Source organism: Atractosteus spatula, chromosome 9, assembly GCF_055471065.1.
Source record: "Atractosteus spatula isolate fAtrSpa1 chromosome 9, fAtrSpa1.hap1, whole genome shotgun sequence".
In the NCBI taxonomy this organism is placed as follows: Eukaryota; Metazoa; Chordata; class Actinopteri; order Semionotiformes; family Lepisosteidae; genus Atractosteus; species Atractosteus spatula.
In genome coordinates, this window is record NC_142714.1 from 17,928,293 (window position 1) to 17,951,873 (window position 23,581).

At 35.2% G+C, this 23,581-nt stretch overlaps 1 protein-coding gene across 1 annotated transcript in view; it reads right to left on the bottom strand.

The window, feature by feature from the left end:
* Positions 1–23,581, bottom strand: part of xgb (x globin) — a 38,517-nt gene that overhangs the window by 3,835 nt on the left and 11,101 nt on the right. Inside the window, exons 2-4 of the mRNA XM_088925011.1 lie at positions 11,062–11,169; positions 6,766–6,886; positions 4,754–4,834 (exon numbers count right to left, since the gene is read on the bottom strand). Coding sequence (XP_088781137.1) covers positions 4,754–4,834; positions 6,766–6,886; positions 11,062–11,169 — 310 coding nt within the window. The remainder of the gene's footprint in view (positions 1–4,753; positions 4,835–6,765; positions 6,887–11,061; positions 11,170–23,581) is intronic.

Genomic DNA, 23,581 nt, shown 5'->3' on the forward strand with positions numbered 1-23,581 from the left:
TTGTTACGTATCGAGCATTTAAAACAATTCTTGATTTTTTTAGAAAGATATTTTTATCCTTAAAAAATATGTGCCTTTTGTTTTCTAACAACATTCAGTTGTGATTAAGGAAAACATTGGAGATTAATCTGTCCATAATGTCCATAATATCTTCTGTAGTTATGAGAAGTGGCCATTTGAAGTCTGAACGTGTTGAAGTACTACTGAAAGTGGATTTGATTAATCTGCTTTTTGTCTAGCTTTGTGAATGAAAGATGATTTGGTAATCTTCAGAAAAAGATGTTGTTTACAAAGCATAATGTTAGGTTTTGATATTTAATTTGAATTAGTGTTTATGTAAGGCAGATGATATCTTAAAAACAATACTTGGATCTCAGAGGAAAGTTAAGGGGAATTAATTTTCATCCACACGTTAACGTCTGATCTTGTGTTTGGGGGAGGGGTCAGGATAGGAATCCTTCCTTAATTACATACCGTACAGGTTCTCTATAGCGCTGCTTAAATCGTGACCTAAAAGACCTTATACAGTACTATTTGTAAGGTTTGGGCTGTAGAAGTTCCTCGGGATTATTCCAGAAAAAGAACAGCAAGAAATACATCCCCTTGTATCGCTTTTGAAACGCAGTGCTAGACATTCAAAGTGAACAGGCTTACAGTAACAACACTGAAAGGCAAGTATACTTAGTTATTTCAAAGTCATAATAACAATAATATGTTACGCTGAAACTGACACAAGCCTGCAAGAACTGTTTTCTTCAAGCAAATTCCGTAAACGCTGTTAACTATTTTGCGGCTTTTTTTTGCATTTAAAAGGGTCAGTTACGTACGTTACGATTACGTTTAGAACATGGTTTTCTTGTTGTGCAATGAAACGTTTATTTGTGTTCATGTAACACAGTCTTTAAAAATGTTTTTTATTTTTCTGTCAAGAATACAATACCTGTTTTGGGAAAATTGCATGTGTGGGGTGAAGAGGTTCTGGCTCTTTTAATGATACTATACAGGGCTAGTTTTAGCCAGACGCACCGAGAAGTATATATCAGAATCAGATTTTTAATTTATGTTACAGTCTTTTGACTGCATAGTCTGATTTAAAATGACGTACCATTAAAGATTAAGTACTGTCTGCCTACTATATTTAACTGAGTACAATCATAAATTTAATCATAGATTTAAAAAAATTGCCTTAGTTTATTTGATAAAACTATCTCACGGGAATTAATTATATTAGAGAATTATACTGTCTTTATGTAATTAAGTCTTTATGTTAAAGATCACCTAAAGACAGCATGCAGTCCTACAGTAAAGAGAGACCCATGTTTGTGAGCTAGTGAATTTAATTCTATATTATTACATATCTACCTGCTGCTGCATGAGAGATATTTTGATGTAGGGTTAACCATAAGACTTACTTTAGTTAAATTTCTAAAAATGAGTTGGACATTATAAGTATAAAACAAAGCTTTTTCATTGGTTTTGGAAAAAGATTGCAGTTTTTTCATATTGCTAGAAATACACTATATCTAGTGATAAAAAAAACAGATCACCATATGCTGGCTCTCAGCATTGGTCAAACACATTGGATTTTTACATTTCGGTTCCATTTTATATAGCAGCTCATGACTAATCAAAATTCATCAAACACCAGCCCCGTTCCTTCCAACCTTCTAACATACAGGATGGTATGGCATTCCTAATATATTTTAGGCCTTTTGTGTCCAATGACAGACTTTTTAGAGCACACACAATCTGAAGACAAATGCCATGTCTTAACTACAGGTTTTATGGTAGAGCTGCTCCACAGTAATGTTACAATTGACTCCAGTTAGCAGGCAGTACAGGTGGGACCCTTCCTTCTGGGAACCAAGGTGCCTTTGACACAAGCCTACACTCCTACTTGGATGTGGGAGAGCGACACTCTCCATACCACTGTGACAAAATGCTTTTTTGTGTGTAATCTATTGGTGCTAAGACGGATAGTTTGGATGCAAATATCTGTGTTTACAGAGGTCCATGGTTTTAAAAGGAGTTATGTATTTATGTGATAAACACAAAATGCAGAATATTAACTCACCAATGTCTTGTAGCTTTGCTTCCAATATAAACCATGTGCATATACGTACAGTGGGGAAAACTTTTTGTGTTGCTTATTGATACAGATCTATATACTGTACAAGTAGCTGTCAGGGTGCTTCAACTTTGGTCTTGAGAGCTGATGTGTCTGCAGATTGTTTAGGTTTTTTTAAAGGTTTTTTAAGCTGGTGCACGTTTTCAATTAATAACAAGCTGATAAATGTCTTCAAGTGCAAAGTTGGAAAGAATACTTGCAGGCACACTGGCCCTCCAGGCCTGGAGTTAGACCACATCAAATTAGCTTTAAGAATTTGCCACGACTGCTCTCAATCTTTTGTCTTGGTCAACACAAATCTATCAGGTTTTCTAGGTCACCATTAAATTACCAATATCCACACAAGTGGAACAATGTCATAGTTATTGATCAATAATCTGCAAAACAGAAAAAACTGACATAATTTAGAGATCATTTGTATTCTATTTTGTAATTTTGGACCAAAATTCTAAGTAAGTAGATATTTTGCTCAATTTATCAATATTTTACAGGTGCCAATCTTTATAAAAAGGAAATCATTGCATAGGATATGTTTTATCTTAAATCTAAAGCCACTTGGGGTCACTGTTTACAAAGGGAAGAAAATTGGTGTACTACAATTTAGTCCTTAAGTGGGCCACTCTATACTACACGCCTCTTTGCGGAAATGACAGTGTCCAAAGCAGAACTAATACTGTTTTTCCTCAATTTTAAAATGTGCATTAATCATCATGAAGCAAACCTGTCCTTGTTTTCTCCTTCAAACATGTGGCTCAGTTTATCTAAATTAAGCTGTCAGCAAACACTGTAGGTGCTGGTGCAGTTTTGAGACCTGCCAAACATCAAAGGCTGCAAAGCATGTTGTAAGTGACCTCCATCAGCCCTAATACTGTAGAATGTTTCTACTGTAGGAATGCAGCTTCTTTTGATCTACAATAAATTGAATCAGGATCACAAGTCTTTTTTTCTTCTTAGGAAAACGTGCTTGCATTCCACATAAGATGGACAGTCATTGTTCTGAATAAATCTTCAGGTAAGTCAAATGGGTTGCTTAATAAATATCAATACATTTTAAATAAAATTAGTAAAAGTAACATTTTTCCTAAAAATGTTTGCGATTATAATAGCCTCCAAATGTATTCATATCCTTCTTGACTGTAACTGTTACTATCCTTACTGAATTGTAACTACATGAAAAATGAAAATCCCAGTGTGAAATCAGTATTTTATACTAAGAACACTTTATTGTGCCCTCTTAACTCTTCTTTCATTAAATCATTCATGCTATTCATCATGACATTGGATTTGATGCATGCTTTGTATTGTTATCCTTTTGTAAAATCCATATTCAACAAAGTTTGAAATGTACATCAGAAGGCACTAATTGTTGACTAAAATAGCTTCATAAACATTGTAATCCATATACAGTATTCTTCTTTACTAATTAAAACATCAGATCAGAGGATGCAAACCATCCCAAAAGCAGAACAGATCAATTTCTGTTCTTCATAACAGAGGTATTGGTCTTTTTTCAACCTGACCCTTGTCTTTGTGCTAATCATACACCTGTTGACATTGTCTAAAACGTAATTTGAGTTTTGTTTGACTTGGGAGTCAATATTGTTGCTTGGCTAACGCATGTCTTTTCTTTTTAACGTTTATCAAGGAAATTTGTCATGACCCCAAATTCACTGATGGGGCCACTAGTGGGATCATTGATGATTCTGATGATTCATGATGTTTTTTTTAAATAATATCTAAATGTTTCTGTTATATGTAATTTATCCTTCTAAACTACATTTTTGGCTCTACATTTTGTAAAACAATCATGTTCTCTTCTTGGTAGTCATAATCTTACTATAATTGCTAGAAACAATTGAATTAACAGCATTTATGCTCAACATAGTGACAAGGTTTAAATAAAGCTGAACATTATGAGTTTAGAAATATACATCATTATATCAATATCAGTATTTTCAGTACTCATTTTCACATATGATCACTGTTTTATAAATGTACTTGTACTTTATTTGATGTACTTGTACACCTGCATTTTCTTTTCTAAATCAACTTTTTGTTATACAGTAGTTCATCAAATGTATGAACAAATTCAGAAGCCACATTAATTTAGTAATAGTTTAATAGTTTATTTCGAAACCTGTCATGTTGTAAATGATTTTGTCAAAGTTATTCTTTATTATTTTCCAGTATTCCATGGTAACTAATTTCGTACTGTAAGACATGAATATTACTTTTATGAAAATGGTGCCCTGTGTTCACTATAATAGTTTTCAGAAAAATTGCAGAATGCATTTCAGACCTTAAATATTTAATAAGGGTGATTTATAGGTAAAGTGTGTATAGCTAGGCCACGGGCACTTCCAGCTGTTTGTGTTCATAACTGTGTCATGACAGGATAGCAGACCATCTTTTTTTAAAAATCCAGTGCCTAAGGAAGCTTAATAAATTTCCTCTTAGCATTATGTTTCCTTCACACACTCTCCACTTTAGTAAGAAAGGTATGTATATTGTAAATACCTCTTCCTACAAATAGTTAGTTTAGTAAACAGCCTTCAAATTTTTCTCTTTAATTGTCTGTTTGCAGTTTTGCAGTTTCTATCGATTCTGAGGGCTGCAGATCTTTACCTTCCATGCTTCCTCGACCTCGGAGGTCCACTTCTCTTTCAGGATTGGCTGGACAGCACAGATAAACTCTGTCCCCACATACTGAAAAAAAGTCATTTTAAAGCTTACCACTGCTAATTTGAAAACATTTTGGATAGGGTTTACCATTGAACATTTGACCACTTTACAATTAACAATAGCATCTCAGGTGTTTATGGATTTTTTAAAAATCAGGTTTATCAATTTTAAAAGTCACAACACCATAGCAAGAAGGCAGTGCTCACAGACTTTTACATTTATGATGTCACCTGTGAGAAATATCAATCAAGATTTCTTTCTCTTAACAGATATCCATATCTAATGATTGGAAGGTGGAAGTCTTGAAGAGTAGCGTTTAAAAGTTTTAGTTTTAGATTTTTAAAATAAGTTGATCACTTACTTTTTGTACCCAAGAGAAAAATTAGATTGAAACCACAGGGGATTTTGAAAAGAGCTCCTCCGAGTTGGTTTGGGGCTACTCTATCAGAAATATAAACACCTGAGATGTTTTTGAGTGGAAACTGAACACTCTAAAACTCTTCTTGTTCTAAAAAAGGGCTTGTGTATCCATGCCACACCTAGGAACCGATAATCACAGATAAAAGTTGGATCTGAAGGACAGTGCAGTTAATCTAGGTGAACTAGGTAATTTGCGAAGAGTTAAATCTCTTAAATAAGACAATGCAACATCTAGGTAAACTAGGCAATCTGTGAACAGTTAAGTCTCTTAAATAGGATAACACAATTCAGCTCAGTGAACTAAGTAATTTGTAAACAGTTCAATCTCTTAAATAAGAGTAAATGTGAATAGATCTTTATCCTGTTTTATCAACTGTGTGAGTCTCTCTGACAGCTTTACTAAACATGATAGATCACCTTGCAGATGTTTTTTACTTTAAAGTGTTGTATCAAGGAATTCAGCAGCCTTTGAATCTTCGAGAAATATTTCAATGCTCTGCTGCTCTTGTTAAGCATGTTATTATACTTTCACCTCAGTTTTTTCAATTCACTGGTCTTCATCTGAGAAAGAGATTCTCATTAAAAGTAGTCATTTATGTGGGTAAATTTAGGAATTGAATGAAGTGCCTTGTCCTAATTAAGAATGCATCTTAAAATTTATTGCGATCCTCTATTTCTGTTATAAACTGTTATTTCATGAGAGAGGTTTTAACACTATAAAATTCAAACCATAAACCTAAAAAATTTTGACAACATTTTCTTTCTTTGTCAGATTTATTTTAAATAAAATACAATATAAATATTAGTTTATTCATTTATTCTTTGCTTCAGTTTTGTTTTGTAGGACTCTTTTTCATATCATTGTTAGGCCTAATCTTAACCCCAAAATAGGCCCTTACTAAAGGTGTTATAGCCAAACTGAACCTCCTACATTCTAAATTTGACCTAATAAAACACCACTATAACAATATTTAAACTACGTCCTTTGATTTTTCTAACCCTGACCTTGAATATCATGTTACTTGAAATTCAGACCACCTTTATACAGTTACTACTCTAACAACAATTCTTAAAGAACCTTAAAGTTTACCTGTCCAAGATTTTCATATACTGTAGTATCAGCCATAATACTCCAGAGTAGCGTGTCCCAGTTGAAATGGTTTATTGATGATCCACACATGGATGAATTTTACTTAATACAGTTATTTAGCAACTTTACATTTTAGATAGACTTTCTACAGTATGTAGTGGTCAAACTTTTGTTTCACTTACACCTCAGTTTTAGTAAGTAACAATCTTAGTTTTAGTCAAATACTGCTGCTACCTTATGATATATTAAATTAGAGTTTTTTAAATGTTTTTTGATAACACCACTGCAGCTATATTTAAACTCATACTCATTGATTTTTTAACCCTTAGTTACTTCTAATATAGATAGCAAATGAAACCTACATTTGTGGTGGGATATGAGGTTGTATGTTTTTACACGTTACAAAATGGGTGTCTTTATCTGATAAATTAGCACAATTTCCTACCCCATAGTACTTCGGAGGAGCATTGTATCGATAGTGACTCTTTCCCAACTCCAGTGCCAACTGGTCCAAGCGGTCTAGCTGGTCCAATCTAGCCACAGTCTTCTCAATGAAGGACATCACTCTGAAGCCGACAGAAAGACCAACGTGATGCAGAAATTGTGCAGGAATTTCTGGACTCTGTATGAGCAGTCTCCATCAATAAAGGAATAATAGCATTTATACAACATTTCACAAAGCCTATTATGCAGTATTACCAAGGTGATGAACCAACACTTATCAAATAACATTACAGGATTACTAATGTCATTTTATTCATGAATACTCTATAAGAATTCTAAGCACTGAATGCTGAGTTTAGTTTAAGAAAAAAATAGTGTTTGATTTTCATCTGAGTTAGTCTGTGGCTCTTAACCCAACAAGGTGACGAAATTGCTGATATCCTATCTTTCACGAAACTGCTGGATAAGATCCCTGGATCAATTTGCTACTATCAGATAGGCCAAATATTCTCCTCTCGTGTAAAAATTCTAATGTTCTTGTGTACATACAATACATATCCAAAAACTGCCACAAGATTAGTAAAAGTGATTTTATATAAAATAAAAACAGAAATGTGAGCAGTCAACTTCTTGTGGTTTCTCAGATGTTATTGTCCCTAGGGGGGGGTATCCCCTTTTTAGTTCTGGAACATGAAGTTAAAAAAATGCTAATAACCTTTGAAACAAATGTACAGTATGTATCCACCAATATTCACACCAAATAGTTATCTAGCCATAGATGCTAAAAATCACAGTACCATAACTGTAACACATACTTTTACTAATGATTATTTTATCAGTGTTGGGTAGTAAAAGGAAGTGACCTGGTAATGTCAAGCTGAGATTTTCACACAAAGGATCCTGTTCCTATTAATCTTGATCCAAATTCCTAAATACAAATACTTTGCAATGCTGTTTCCAGTGCATTATTATTTTTAGTTGTTTCAAATATTTTTTGTATTCATTTGTATATTTGTGCTCATAAGCAACAAAAATGCATTTGTTTGTATTGCACACAATTAAGTAAGTGGTATATTTTCTGACTCCAATATTTCCTGTGGAGAAACAGACATGGAAGTCACCAAGGGTGATAATTTTTCATCTGCTATCTTTAAAAAGTAACTATAGTGGGAATATCAGGACTGATAATAGAAATCTTAATATAGCACTTTTTATCCCCAAGGATCCCCACACTTTACATATGGGAAGGGTCCCGCCACTGTCCTTTCACCACCTGGGTGACGTCAACAGATCAGTTGGAGAAGGGTGAAATTGCTTCACCATCGAATTAAGTGGAAGTTTAAGAAGAACAGATCGAGTAGAACTTAGCTAGGACACTGGGGCTACTCTTTTCAGGAAGTTCCATGGGATCTTTCATGGCCGAGTAGTCTGTATCTCAGTTTATCAGCTAATCTGAAAGACGGCACTGTCACTGATGTCGGAAGGGGCATGCCGTGGAATGGCCAGGAGAGCAAAAAAGACCCTACGCATAGCAGCAAAATGGGGGTTAGCCCGGGCTCAGGAGGTTAGACGATATCAGGTAGAAACCTATTCCCTCAGGCCGCGGAGGAGACGACCTGGTGCTAGGCGGGTCTCAAGACATCCGAACCCTCAATGCTGAGCGAGGAGGAAAGGGTGACCCGGAAATATATAGCCCCACACAAATACACACTGGAAGGACAAGCAAAGCACAGGGAAACTTGTAACAGGAAAAAGTAGGAGCGCCCTCTAGCTGTAGAGGGTGAGACAACAGCATTGTGTCCCCAGTCACTATAATGAGGCATTAGATTTGAAATGAGAAATTCTGATCCAGAGGGAAGTACGCCACATACTGGTCCACCAACACCACTTACAGTAGCAACCTGCTTTTTCTTGGAGGTTTCCAAGGTCTGACTGGCCCAGGCTTCTTTAGCTTTTGGAATCTGAGTCTTTATCCATAAAATATTCTAGAGATCAACATTAAATACGAATACACTGAACAATCATAGCAATTATGCTTGTGGGAGTAATCATAGAGTGGGGCAATGTGCACAGTGATGTGCTGGTAAAGTTTATGTTCAACAAAATCTCAAGATTGTTGTCATGGCCAACTCAGTTGAATGGACACCATGTGCATTCTGATCACATTGTACTGTACAGTATGTTGTTTTCCATTTCACTCTCTAACTAGTAACAGTGGGCGGCAATATAAACTTGAGAAAGCAGAAATAGAAAAAATGCTGAAATAAACCTGAACCGAAAGCTTTTTTGACAGGCAGAATAGCATTTTTGGGATATACTGTGTTCCAGCTAGGATAAATAAAGCAGTTAATTGATAGAAATGTACAATGTCTTGTAAAGTAGTTGATTTTTTTCTCATTTGTTTTCAATGGGAAGGGAGGCTGTGGTATTATCGTGAGGTGCTTAAGTGTAAATGGGAATGTCTGTTTCTTCACCTACATGTCAGCTAACATACAAAATGTTTTTGCTTTAATTATTGGCTTTACTGATTGCTGTGAAGTAAATATGAAAGTGAATTTACAGATTAGGTAAATGTGTATGAAGGTCTTTAAAGCACCTAAGATAGGAATTGTGAAGTGTTGTGAAATTTTGGAGGCTTGGTAGTGTAATACGTTTGAATGTCTTGGATCAAGCTTCACAGGAGTCAAGCTTTAACGGTTTCTAACTCTTAAATAATGAGGAATATTTAAAAACACTCTTCAAACATAGTCTATGAAAAGGCTTCTTTGGATTTAATCAGTTTTATAATTTTTTGCCAATTTTTGCCAATAATCAGGATATAGAATGTGTCCTAAAAATGCAGTTCTGTCTGACAGTTTTCCATATAATCATTTATTTTTCAGGACAGTAGAAAGATCAAAATGAAAATCTCCTTCGTGTCTTTGAGTCTCTATAAAGAGGAAAAGTATGGTTTACAGTCACATTTCTGTGAGTTTTAGATGGATTAAATCACTCTCTCTGGGTATGAATTTCATATCATGTGTTGAAAAAAGATGTTAGTTTTTTTAAATAACTGCTCAAAATCTGGTGTTTTCCTAAAGTGTCTTTTAGTAATATTAGGGCAGTTTTCATCCAAAATCCAGACATACTGTATGGTAAAGCAAGCTTGTTGAATTGGCATGACATGACCCCACTGAGATCTTCTGCTGTTGCCAATGTTGACAGCCAGCTGCTAAACAGAACTGTCTGCCTCACAACAGAGTTGGAGCAGTAACCACATACCAGGGAAAACCTAAGCAATGTAAGTCTGCTATCAGCAAAATAAGCAGGAGCAATTGGCTTTGTTCCATATAATGCTATAATTTACACCCAAAGCACATCAGCAGTACCTTCTTTAGACATTTTTGTATCATGACTCCATATAAAGCTTTAAAAATGAACTGAAAACACATTTAAATGCATTATTTTTTTCATTCATTTTTTTAACAATGCCAACAGAATAAGGCACTAGAATACTAAATCCCCAATCTCTAAATATAATTCCCTTCACTCAATGCTGACTGGAAAATTGAAAGGCAGTGAAGTAAAGCAAGGGTTTATATAATTTATGCATATGAAGTGAAAAAGCATGTTCCACATCAGGCTCTTGTTAGAGAGAGTATTTGGATTGAGGGAGTGAAACTTGACAGTGGTGATCTGTTGAACGAGTTTGAGAACTACTTGACTTTTCATTTAACCAGAGTTGCTGTGCTATTGTACTGTAGCTGCTTTGTGGACCTATATCTTTGATGAAGATCACATCAGGAGGGGAGCTTTTTTAATCCACTTATTAGAAATAATATTTTCTAAAAAATACAAGCATCCTATTACTGAAAAAGCAAATGTTCATTAATCAGAGAGTTCCGTTTTCATTTGTGATGCTTCTCTTTGCTGCTATGAACTGACTTTCGTTTGCAGCTATTTATTGGCATCTTTTCTGGTGTCAGTGGAAGAAAAAAGTCCCTTTTATTACAAAGATATTAGTATTTATTCTAAATCAAGGCAGAAAAATGTAATATTATTGTTTGAATCCAAAAAGTTTTTAACTTTTTTTTCATTATGCAGACCATTAGTAAAAATTATAAGATTTTTTGCTCTGTAAATTATAACAGACTATTGTATAACTTGTCTGTTATTTTTTAGTACTTAATTCTTTATTCACAAAGCTTTTTTCACTCTCCATGTAAATTGCTGTAGTTCAATAGAGCCATGATTGCAGAACGGAGAATTAAAATGTCTGTCAGAAAATGGTGCCTAATAAATAGTCAAAAGCACTGACCTGAGTCCATGAGCTCTCAGCTCTTTGCTTGTCCGTAGCCTCTCAAGATCTTCCACATCTCTGAACAGGAAGAAAACATCTTTGCATTCTGGATGGGTTTCAAACAACCTGTTGCCAAGACAACACACACTTATGAACTTTCGAGATGAGTAATGGCACATGGAAACATTTCTTTGTAATTTTTCAAGATTATGTTCAGACCACGTTTTTACTTTTCTGTAAGCTTAGAAATTCTATTTTGTTACACTGTAATAACAGGAAAAAAAGATCATATACTGTACATGTAAGTACAGCACCATAGAAAAAGTTCATAATTTAAAATAGGTTTTTGGACCTGTTACTAGTGAATATAATAGTACCAAGGACTGATTCCTTTGAGAGTAGCAACATAAAATCTAAAACGCAGATTGGTGTCTGTACATTCATAATTGCCCCTTTATAAAAGGGTGTGAGGCTCTAAATAAAGAATATGAACAATATTTAAGATTTTTTGTATTTATTGGCTAGGCATTAATTAATTAATAAATCTGAACTTGGTATGTATTTCATCAAGGCCTTAATCATAAAACAATGCTCCCTAGCTTAAAGTATTTTGCTGTTGGCTGGATGTGGTTTTTTTTTACAAATTATTTAAGGATACTTTCGAACTGACTTTATCATATTCTGTTTCCTGTAGTATTGCTGACAGCTTTAAACCTGCAGCAGTTTGCAGCACAGCAAACAGATTAAATGCATTAAGCATGTTAAATGCATCAGGTATGGATGACACATTGTGGTTTTCTATGACGTCCTAGTTATTAGAAAACATAAAGTTTTACTTCGGTATGACATTTGAAGATGCAGTCAGGGGAGGCACCTTTTTCCCTTGCTTTTTAGACCTTTGCTATAAATGTCAAGTTTTAGCACAGAGACATTCATCATGAAGTTGCATGAAACTAATCTTTCGTTAATGTGTAAAAGGTGCTCTAAAACCTCTCTATCTTGTTTAGACTAGCATCATATACTTCTTATTTTTAAATGTGCCATTCTGGTGTAGATCCTTTGCAATTGTTATCGCATTAGTTTATTGTTGAGATTGTTCATGCTCATTGGGATGACAAATGTCTCTATGAATAGAGGCCATATTGTACAACGATCTCTGTTGAAAGCATTGTCCTCTGACGCACATTAAAAAGATCAAGATGCACTTCCACAGTGGCACAAATTACTTTAAGGCCTCATTGCAAGGCAGGACATGAGGAGGTATGGGGAAAAAAGCATTACAGAGGGATTCTGTTAAATGCAGATCAAATTACTCAGTTGTTTTTATAATTGCCTCCTTTTATAGAATTGCTGAGAAGACATTAGATGACTCTTGAGATTTACTCGTACTGCTGCAGCAAGCAAGGTACTGTATTTGAAAAGAGGATGAGACGATCATGCCAGTAACTACTTATCTCTGATAGAAACCTGCTATGGCCACAGGTAATATGTTACTGTACCAGTAATAATCTTAGTATTGGTTTGTCTTGTTCCTAGTAGTCAATTTGCAGTCTCTACTGATGAAATACAATACCATTTCTTGTCAGGGTAGAACTAAGAGCTTTTGATAGGATTATAGCTTATAGATGTTCACAACATATCACTCACACACTTCAGAAACACCACAAGTAAAATAAGCATTATTGTCCAACTCTCTCCTAATTGTCATCTGAGTTTTCAGTGGTTACCTTTGGTCATCTTATTAATTGAAACCAGTACAAAAAACAATAAAGATAAGAATATTTTCTTATCTTTATTTGGGAATTTGGGAAGTTCTTTGTTTTTGAAGAAGCGAAAAAAAGCAACAATTCCAGTTCCAAGCATTGACAGATTTTCTTTTGTACAAATGAAATTAAGCACTGCATGTGTCCTAAATAATAATAAAAATCCTACACACAAATACTGGGGGATTATTTGTAAATTGTGAAAATAAAATATTTGGGAAATCTACTCTGGGAGAAAGCGCCACAAAATGATTTAGTGGGAGGTGAATATAATCAGCTAAACCTAACACGAGAGACATAATCTATTTCAGTTTTAATTAAAATATAATCAATAATTTGTTCATTAAATCAAAATACAATTTCACCTATATAACTATGTCTGAACAACAGTGTTAATAACATATACCCATGTCTTAGAACTGGGGAAAATAATTAGGTTTTGAGATTAAAAATACCGTACAAGTTTAAGAACGTTACGTGCCTATTTTACTCTTGGCTGTTCTACATTATGTTTAGATATATACTGTAGATATTTATTACACAAAGAACAATAGCAGATCATTAGGGCTTATAGTCACTTTGCAACACTGATGGCTCTTAAATCCACTGCTGACTGTATAGTACTTCCTATTTTCTACTGTTGCTGAACGAATTTGTTACAAATCAGAGGCATACATTGACTTTGTATTTGTTGGTGTTATCATGAAATCTCTGAATATTTTTTAATAGTTTTGCAGATGATTATGTTGTACTTTGTTAAAAATGCTGCCTGATTGAGGGGTTACATTTTTAAAAGTGTCATTATAGCTTATGCTGTTAAGAGTGCATTGCAAGGTAGGACATGGATGAGTATTGGGAAAGAATTTCTTTCTTCTCAGAACAAATGTAGAAAATCAGAGAGATTAGGAATGCAGAGGTCTTCACTTTGAAAGCAGTGTGTCAGATTTGCTATGTTGATTTTTTTATTAATATTGTCATCTTCTGGCAGCATCCTTTAGGTAATGTTGCAGCACCATTTCTTGTTAAACCAGGCTTCTTGCATACAAAACACACCTGAGGAATGATTGATAGTCCCATTGCAACACTACGTTTTGACATGGTTTCTTCATCTGATGTCGGGCAAATTGATTTTTAATACCTTTGACAAATCACAGTGTCAGACGCCAACTTGATTTGGCTTCTAGATCATTAGTAAAATAACTGTCAGAAAAAAAGCAATATCAGAAATGCTACTTTGTAAATTTCATTTGACAGATACTTTTACAAGTAAAACAAGAAGAAAACGTGAAAATGTATGATACAAATGCTGTTACATCAGAACTATATAGAAAACATGTGCTTCCACACAGGTGTGGTTCCTGAGTTAATTAAGCAAATATGTATAAAACTGCTGGGCAGGCCTGGCTACCCAATATTTTGGCTACAATGGCTAGAAAAAGAGATTTCTGTGACTTTTGAGAGGGGGGTGATGAATGGACCACGTTTGGCAGGAGCTTCAGTGACAAAAACCGCTCGGCTTGCTGATTGGTTAATGTCATGTTGTCATGGAAATCTGAGGGAAAGCCATCATCCACTAGGTGTAACTGTGGACGAAAGCACATACGAAAGCACAACTGTGAATTTTGATGAACAATGAAAACCAATGAAAGCCAGGGCCATCCCAGTCACCTGATCTCAACCCAATGGAACACTCATAGGAGATTCTGGAGTGGTACCTGAGACAGGATTCTCCACCATCATCAACAAAACACCAGATGATGGAATTTCTCATGGAAGAATGGTGTCGCATCCCTACAACAAGAGTTCCAGACACTTGTAGAATCTATGCCAAGGTGCACTGAAGCTGTTCTGGTGGCTCGTGGTGGCCCAGTGCTCTAATAAGGCCAGCAGCCATATCACTCTGCAACTCACAACTGGCAACCCACTGAAGCTAAGCAGGTGTGAGCCTGGTCAGTACCTGGATGGAGACCTCCTGGGAAAAACTTAGGTTGCTGCTGGAGGAGGTGTTAATGGGGCCAGCAGGGGGCGCTCACCCTGCGGCCCATGTGGGTTCTAATTCCCCAGTATAGTGACGTGGACACTATACTGTAAACAGGCACAGTCCTTCGGATGAGACGTAAAACTGAGGTTGTGACTCTCTGTGGTCATTAAAAATCCCAGGACGTTTTTCGAAAAGAGCAGGGGTGTAACCCTGATGTCCTGACCAAATTTCCCATTGGCCCTTACCAATCATGGCTTCCTAATAATCCCCATCTATGAATTGCCTTCATTACTCTGCTGTCCTCCCCACTTCTGCTGGCGCACTATGGCTGCCATCGCATCATCCAGGTCGTGGTGGAGGGGAGTCCCCATTACCTGTAAAGCGCTTTGAGTGGAATGTCCAGAAAACCATCTTATTCGTGAAAGCAATGACTGCATTTTGATGAGACCTGTTTTTTAAATTAATTAACTGTCTATGCAGTCAAGAACTAAGGTCTTCTGAGACATGAGCCTGGAGGTTCTTTGCGAGACCTTCAGACGTCATCATTCCAATCACTGAGAGCTAATTGTCTGACTAAGCCCACCCTACCCTGAACACATGATTCACAGAGCTCAACCACTTGTGGGTGAACACCTTTACTGACTGAGCCATTAAAGAGAGGATTATAATAAAAAAGAAACTTTTATAAGAATGACTATAGCTGATTTCCACTGACATTACGTGACTACGAACAAATATACTAATCCTTAGCCAATTCTGTAGACTTGGGGACATCAAGCAAACTCCATCAGAGAAACTCTAGTACTATTAGTTTTATTTTAATTCAGTTTAGGGGTTTAACCTACAATATTTTATTCTGTTAGTGAAAAACAAAATCAAACTTTCATATATAAGTATAACGTACTGGTTTGTTTATTAGCATATTTGTGAATGTACTGTCTTTAACTGGAATCTTTACCATAATTAGTAAAAGTCTCTCTTAGTAGTAATATAATCATTTTACCAGCTGTGTATATATTAACTCTAAAATATGCCTCTGGCAGCCTAGTCTCCATTTGGCAGTTTTCCACATCTTGAGTGCTTATTCTGATAAAATATTTATGGGTAAAATATAAAGAATACTGTGCATTGCATGCTGGAGTTTTTAAAGTCCTGAGCCTCTTATGCTGCTGAGTAGCAATAATATTAAATATGATATATGTTTCATTTTATAAACAAAAATATAAACATTAACAATGAGCTATCAGCAAACAACATTCATTTCCCTTGTTCCTTCATTTGTATACAGCAGATCCTTTTGCTTTTTCTGTGACTATAATTCTTTGCTTGTTTGTGCTATTCTAACTAAATTTATTAGGCAAAAAATGCCCTCTCCTTTATTTAGTTCTAAAGTTCATATAATACAATTTCTAAAAAATGAATTTCTGGCACAAGAACGCTCTATACAGTTGAATGCTCTCAGTCTGAGACACATTTAAATGTTTGCTTTTCTTGAGATGTCAAAGTCTTATCACAAACTACATGCACTATGTTCATCCGCAATTGATTTCCCAAAATGCATTTGACATCAATTTTCCCTGATGATACCTTTATCATTTGACACTGTATTTAACAGCAATGGTTGCAAACTCTGAAAACCTCAGCCAATTGATCAAGCAGGACTTAAGAAACTATGAAAACAAGTGCTAGAAGATGCTGTGGTGCTGAGCAACAACCAGCCACTGAGAAACAGTCCTTTACTATACTCTCATTATGATAAGGTATACTGGCAATGGCTTTATACCATTTTTTAGGAATTATTTGACCAGATGGATAAAATCTGGATGGATCTCTTGGTAATCACATACAGTATATGAACTTTAATGGGTTTTAGCTGTATGTGTTGTTCAAGCGTATATATTTTGGGAGATTACTGTTGAGCCTTATAGTTTCAGAAGCACACAAGGTCTCAAATAATAAAACTGCTCCGCAGTTCTACGGTAATTCACATTTACAAACTTGTACATGACTGTACAGAAATATTACTTAATCTTAATTGAAGTAACAAATTTTGCAAAGCCTGGGGGCAACTCTTCATCTTTCATATTATATACAGCAACAAACAGCTCTTTTTCAACTGTATGAAACTTGCACTACCTGGTTACATTTTTCCTTTAAGAAAAGTGTGGTTCTTCTTAATAGGAATGGGCCATGAAACACAGCTGAGAGTGTGGGGAGTTCCCACTGTGCAAAGGTTATGCCACTTTCAAATAGAGTCCCCTGATATTACGTGGATCTGCATGCCTTATACATACATTTATGAAGCAGCAAATACCAGATGAGTGTGCTGAGCTTCGAATTCGTCCACCATCTGTTCAAATGAGTTTAACCTTCTTTCTAGTAAATGCTCTGATAATAGAAATTGAAGATGACATTTTGGCAACAAAGAGTGCCAAAGAAACGAGCAGTTGAAAACAGAGCCCCATGTCTCCTCTTAGGGGGGAAGAGACATTGAGTGATGGGTGTTTTTATTTTCCTCTCAATGTCATACCAGCATGGATTTCTTTTTAGTCTTTGAGTGAGTTTAATACACTTCCTTCTTTTTCTCACACAACAGGCACAATTAATTTTAAAATCCCTTTACATTTAGCTATGACTCTTTTTCTCCCCTTGTTATTAATAGTCCCTCTGTTATTTGTGGTGGATGCAGCCTTGGGGTAAAGACCTGCAGGTTCCTCTTTTCTCATACATTTTCAAAGCTCTAATGAAGCACTGAAGTTCTTGTGGAAGGAAAATGCACTTGCGTGAATGTTAAACTTCAGCTTCAATAAAAATTAATTCTAAATTATTAAACCATGGTATTTAGTTCTTATTTACAACTTTTTGTATGTACAAAGATGTGCGAAATGTCCAGCTACACAGCCATTTGTGCTCTAAACGTAAGAAGAACAAGAGAATAGACTTAAATAAAATCTGTCCCGTAATTTCTGTGCATTGGAAATCTTAATTTAAAACTGAACTTTACCTGTTACATAATCCATCTCTCCAGACCTAGACAGACAATCATCTTTTTTTGTTCATTGTCTTGGCATCAGACATTAGAAAACTTCATAAAATACATTTAATAGACTTTGAAGTCTGAAGGTCAAGAAAAGAGATCTAAAGAAAACAAGAAATAATGTGTTTTGTTGTCTGTGTTTTATGAGTGGAACTGCTCTGCACAGCTTGCTATGAATTCTCACTGAACCTATTCAATGCAAAAATACTAACAGAATGTATTTGGCTTGAGTAAGTTAACACTCAGGGGCCTGAATAATTGTCTGAATTTTTATGTCAGATGAGGGAGGCGTATAGTTTAATGTCTGTATTTGGATTTATTTTTCAGGAGAAATGCTTCTTGAAAGGTAGTTGAAAGCACTTTTATGTAGAATACTGAAATGCACTTTATTACTGCTGTACAAAATCTACAGGTGTACTTTTCCGTTCAATAGTACAGTTTTGAGTTCTGCCAAGTGCCACTCAGATTCTGTATTGCGCAAGTAATTACTCCACAGGCCGTGAGCATGCAACATTTGTAACTAGATTTTTTTTGGAGCTGCTGCATGGAGAGGAAGTGAATTTTTTCATTAGGTTTACTAGATTCATTAGAATTTTAATCTAATTGATTAAATTAATTTAAATAAATGAATGAATTTATTTCATGATTAGAAAACTGCAGAGAGTAGAAGGAAGAATGTACTGTACCTAATATTTTCAGAATACATCATTTAAATGAATAATATACAAAGTCAGCTTAGTCAGACATGCTGAAAAGCTTTATTTAGCTTTTTATAGAAGTGTGTAGGATCTCAAAGAGATTTCACAAATACTTCCAGTAGTGTAAGGCTACAAAACTGGCATAGTTGTCATTAGAATCTAGAAATCTTGTCACATGGGTTTTAACAACTGGACACTTTGTAGTTAATGTGATCCTGATCAGACCTTCTGTCCACAACCCAAACCTAATTACAAAACCACACCTTGATGGCAAATTTGAGTTGGGTACAGTGGCTTCTTGAAAACAAAACACTACCATGTCCTGGGTTTCCAGTTTGAAATTAGCCAGTGAATCAGATCAGGAGATATTCATGGTTACAGGAAAGCAGTTATACAAAAGGTGTGCATTCCTACTGTGAGATATTACACTCATGTTAATTCCTTTAATTCTGTGTTGCAATTTTTTAAGAAGTTATATATCTACACTAGATAAAGCTTAATTCTTTTTTGAAAATCTTGCATATTTCCTAATTGAAAAATTATATATGATAAACTTAAAAAAGAATGTTGTCAAATGTTTTCATCCTTTTGATTGAGCTTATGAATCAAAGGTGCAGTTAGCATTTCTTTGTGTCATCTCTGCATTCTGCCCATTTTATCATTCTAATACTGTGCCAGACACCTAGGCAAGAAAAAATGCAAGTAAAAGAACCTTTAAACACAGCCACTGATATGATCGGCCTCTGTTAAACCAGCTGTCTGTGCAATCTGTAGAAGAAAGTAACAAAAACACAAGCCAAGCATAACAGCATATTATAAAGGTAACTACGTGAAACAAGGCATCATTTATCACAGAAGCTTCTTCCCAGATGTATTCATTTTTGCAAACTCTCAGTGCACGACTTGGAAAGTTTTCAAATTTCAATGCCCTTTGTGAAAATGCCCTTTGTATGACCCTTTCACTCCTTGACTTTGAGATCTATCATACTGTGTAAAAATGTGAAAATGTAGTATTTGGATTCTGACCGTGTGAAGGGCATGTACCACCCAATGGAAAAAGCTGTCAAGATATTATCTTCCGTTGGCATCTGAATCGATATTCTCGATGTTGTGCTGAAATACATCAGCTGACCTTCTGAGCCCTTACAAATGAGAAAAAAAATGAAAATAACCTTCCTGAGATGAGATGTTTCACCTAATGTGTACTTTATCTATATCAGTATGATTTTAGGTATTTGTACTGTATTAATTAGTTCAGTTAATCTGTCCTGCTTTAATATTTTGTATATAATAGTTGAATGCTAAAAATGGTTTGAATATTGCATAGGAACTAGTTTATTTTCTGGCATTCCTTAATCAGTGTGAAAAAATATGCTAAAATATATTTTTTGATTTGACAGCAACACTACCAAGAATAGGCCTATACATTGTGTTTTCTGGTACAGTGCATGGTATGGGTTATACCAATAAGAAAATACTCTTTTTTAAGAAAAGAATAATCAATCAATTTTAAACACAACAGAGTGTAACAGTATTAGAAAGTGCCAGGCAGGAAAGATTTAATCATACAACTTTAAACACCTCCAGATACAAAAGAGGATAGTTACATCTAATTTTGTAGAATGTTTCAGTCATTGGTAGCAGTGAATTGTAATTATGTGCACCAAAAGTTGCTCTTAGGATGTGCAATTTATAAAACTGCATCTTAAATTATAGAATGATACAGACAACTTCAATAAACAAGTGGCTACCCACGGCTTTTTATATACCCCTAACAGCATAATACACCCTTTTTGTACAATTGAACATAAATTACTACAATTCATTTCTGTACAATACTATTGAGCTATTCTTTGTTGTTTTATAGTCTGTATCTTTTTAAGCAGTACTCTGATAGCAAATTACATATAGTATTTAACATTTTTTTCATAATAAGCATTTCCTACCTTTCCAAAATTATGATCTTGTCAGCTTTCAAGAAATTCTTTGATGCAGAAATGATTAAGAGACTGATTTTACCAAATATTTTTTAAGTTGGCTGTTTATCACCTGGTCTGTATGTAGCTGAGGACGTGTATAGCTCGAAGCTGAAGAATGTTTTTGGATCTCAGTAGGAGTAAACAAAAGAAAGGAAACGTTTCAAGAAAAAATAAGCAATATGTTCTGCTCAAAATGACTCACAGCCTGAGTTACAGTACTTCGGAATTTTTGTGACATTTGGTATCCTTTGTTAAGTTTAAGAATTTAATTTAAATTGCTTAAACTGTGAGAAGCTAATGCATTTGACAGCCACCAAGGTGCTTTAATCACAGACTTTTTGCTTTTCTTATAATTTGAAAAACAAAGTGCAAAATTGATTTTTCCAGTTATTTTTCTAGCTCTGTGAAACAAAAACAGAGTAGAGAATTTATATATTAATTATTACCGTATTGTTCCAGTTCTAAATTATTGTTTGCCAAATTAGAGCAGATTATATTCTAATCTTTTGCTATAACTTTGGAAAAATAGCCTAAAAGATAGGGCAGTTATCCATAATAATGTTTGTTAATTTATTTCAAACACAAAATGGTCTGCTAGACTACATAAAGTGAATAACTGGAAGAATACCTCACATTACACTCTACCTTTTAAAATGAATATGTCCATAGCAATTCAGTATGAACACAGAATAAGCTGCCAACAAAAGGAATATCAGAAATGACAGTAGAAATATTAATTGTGATGTCAGAGAGAGAAAGTTACTTGTCTCTGACATGTAGAAAGGTTATATACTGTATTATTTTACTCTGGCCTTTGATGTCCTTTAAGGGCTGCAGAATATACCTTCCAGATTACAGGATGTGCCTCTGTAAATTTTGTAGTGAGAATACAAAAAGGTTGCATGTAAACCCCTTCTTTCTGCTTATAATATACTAGTGCTTTCTTAATATTCTACGGAAGAATAATGCATTTTTTATATGTTGAAACTCATTGTTTCTATCCTTCCCAGGTGAAGTATCAAATCACTCTGCTCACAGCTTTCATACTAGTATGGGGACTATAGACCTTCCACCAGAAGTGGATTTACTGGACCAATTTCCTGTATCTTACAGTTTGAATCCTACAGTACCTGCAGTAGTGACTACACCACAAGTTCACTGTAGTCCAATAAGAAAAATAAATCACTACTGTGCTTAAAATCAATAATAATGAGACCAATTCAAGTCAGAGTGGGTACTTAGCCAATAGAGAGAATTCTGGTCATAGTTGTCAAATACAGTAGCAAGTCTACACTCAAACTAGTGTTCGAAGAGGTAGGTAATCTAGAATTCTAAAAGTGTAGATACAAAGCATGATAAAAGAAAAATAAAAATTGAAAGAATCTACAGCAAAGCAGGACATAAATGGAAAATTGGAACTCACATGATTTATCAGTAAATCTTCATGTGATTGGACAGCACATATGATCACATGGCTTATAGTGACACAAATTGCACATGGACATAACTGTACAGTACTGGAAATTCAAAGGTTTTCTGTTCCTATTTCTTTACATGCTGCTATATACTGCTGACACATGACAGATAAGAGCTTCATAGAAATTCATGAAGAGCTGGTTTAACTACAAGATTGCCTCATTATGAATTAGGTCTGTCAGCCACAAAATGCAGTCAGGTGGAGAAAATATGACAGGCCCAGACTGGTGCCCAGAAATACCTCATTATTTTGTGCTATATATACATAATTTACATGTTTAAATGCAATCATGAGGAACAGAGCATCAAACTCAGAATTTCACATTTTTCCAACAAAGACACCGTGGTTTTCCACCGCAGTGATGGCAAATGGCACTGCACGGATGAACAAGTGAAAGGTTAACCATGACGTTTCAATTTTATTTCCAAAATTTAAGGGCTACTGGTGGATTCCACTGCATAATTCTAATCGGATGTTTAGGAAGCTGCTCAATGCCTCTGATGCAGGATTTTATAAATGGCATATTTGGCTCGGTGTCATGGTGGTTAGCACAACTGCCTCACAGCTCCATGGGTTTGATTCTAGATTGGTGTATCTGTGTGGAGTTTGCAGGGTTTCCATGTGTCAGATGGGTTTTTGCCAGATGCTCTGCATTCTTCCCATCTCCTAAAGAAATACTGGTTATATTTCATTGGGTACTCCAAATTGTCCTTTTCAAGAGGTGTGTGGGGGTGTCTTGTCAGTTCTGGTGAAGGGAGTTTACAGAAATGGAAAAACAAATGAGCACATTGGACTGAATGTTATCCTCTTTTGTTGCCACTCTGATCTTCAACAATCTTTTTTGTCAGCATTTTAGTTCCACTTTGGAATACCCAGAGGGATTTATTGCTACTTCTCTAAAACTTGCCCTGTCATGTTCTAGTTCTAGTAGTGCAAGTGCTACAATGCTAACATTGCAGTATGCATCAGCTGAGGGAGAGATGTGGCTCTCAGCTGACAGCATTAGGCACTGACAAGCACTACTGTAGGAATCCTAATGACAGATGCCTAATAAGACCCATACCAATTAAACTTAGTCCTGAAAAACTGAATATTTTCAGGACTAAGCACATTGAATTGGCTTAGCGATTAGTGACCTGCATACTCTGGTTGAGAGTTTGATGTGGCAGTACATCTTGTAACTGAGATATAAATTGGAAAAATTTATTTATTTAGCAAATAAGGATGTCACAAGGTGCAAAATAAACACAGAAGATGCAGGAGACTATGGATCCTGTATGTGTACTCAATGTTTCCATTCTACTGTGTTTTGCAAATGAATTAGAAAGTCTTGATCCCTGTTTGAGGCAACATGCCTCAGCTGAAAGAGATTCATGGTTTTGCATGAATCGGCATCGGCAGTTCAAGTTGTATATTTGTATCTCAGCAGTGTAGGTGGTATTATCTGTCCTATTCCTTGATCTGCAGATGTCAAAAATGGCTTATGACCTCTTATACAAAGAGAGCATTATGTAGTACACGCTAAGTCATAGGATCTTGGATTTGAGCGGATCTGTAATATCAATAACAAGAGAAGATCAAAACCCGACAGAATGATTATTGA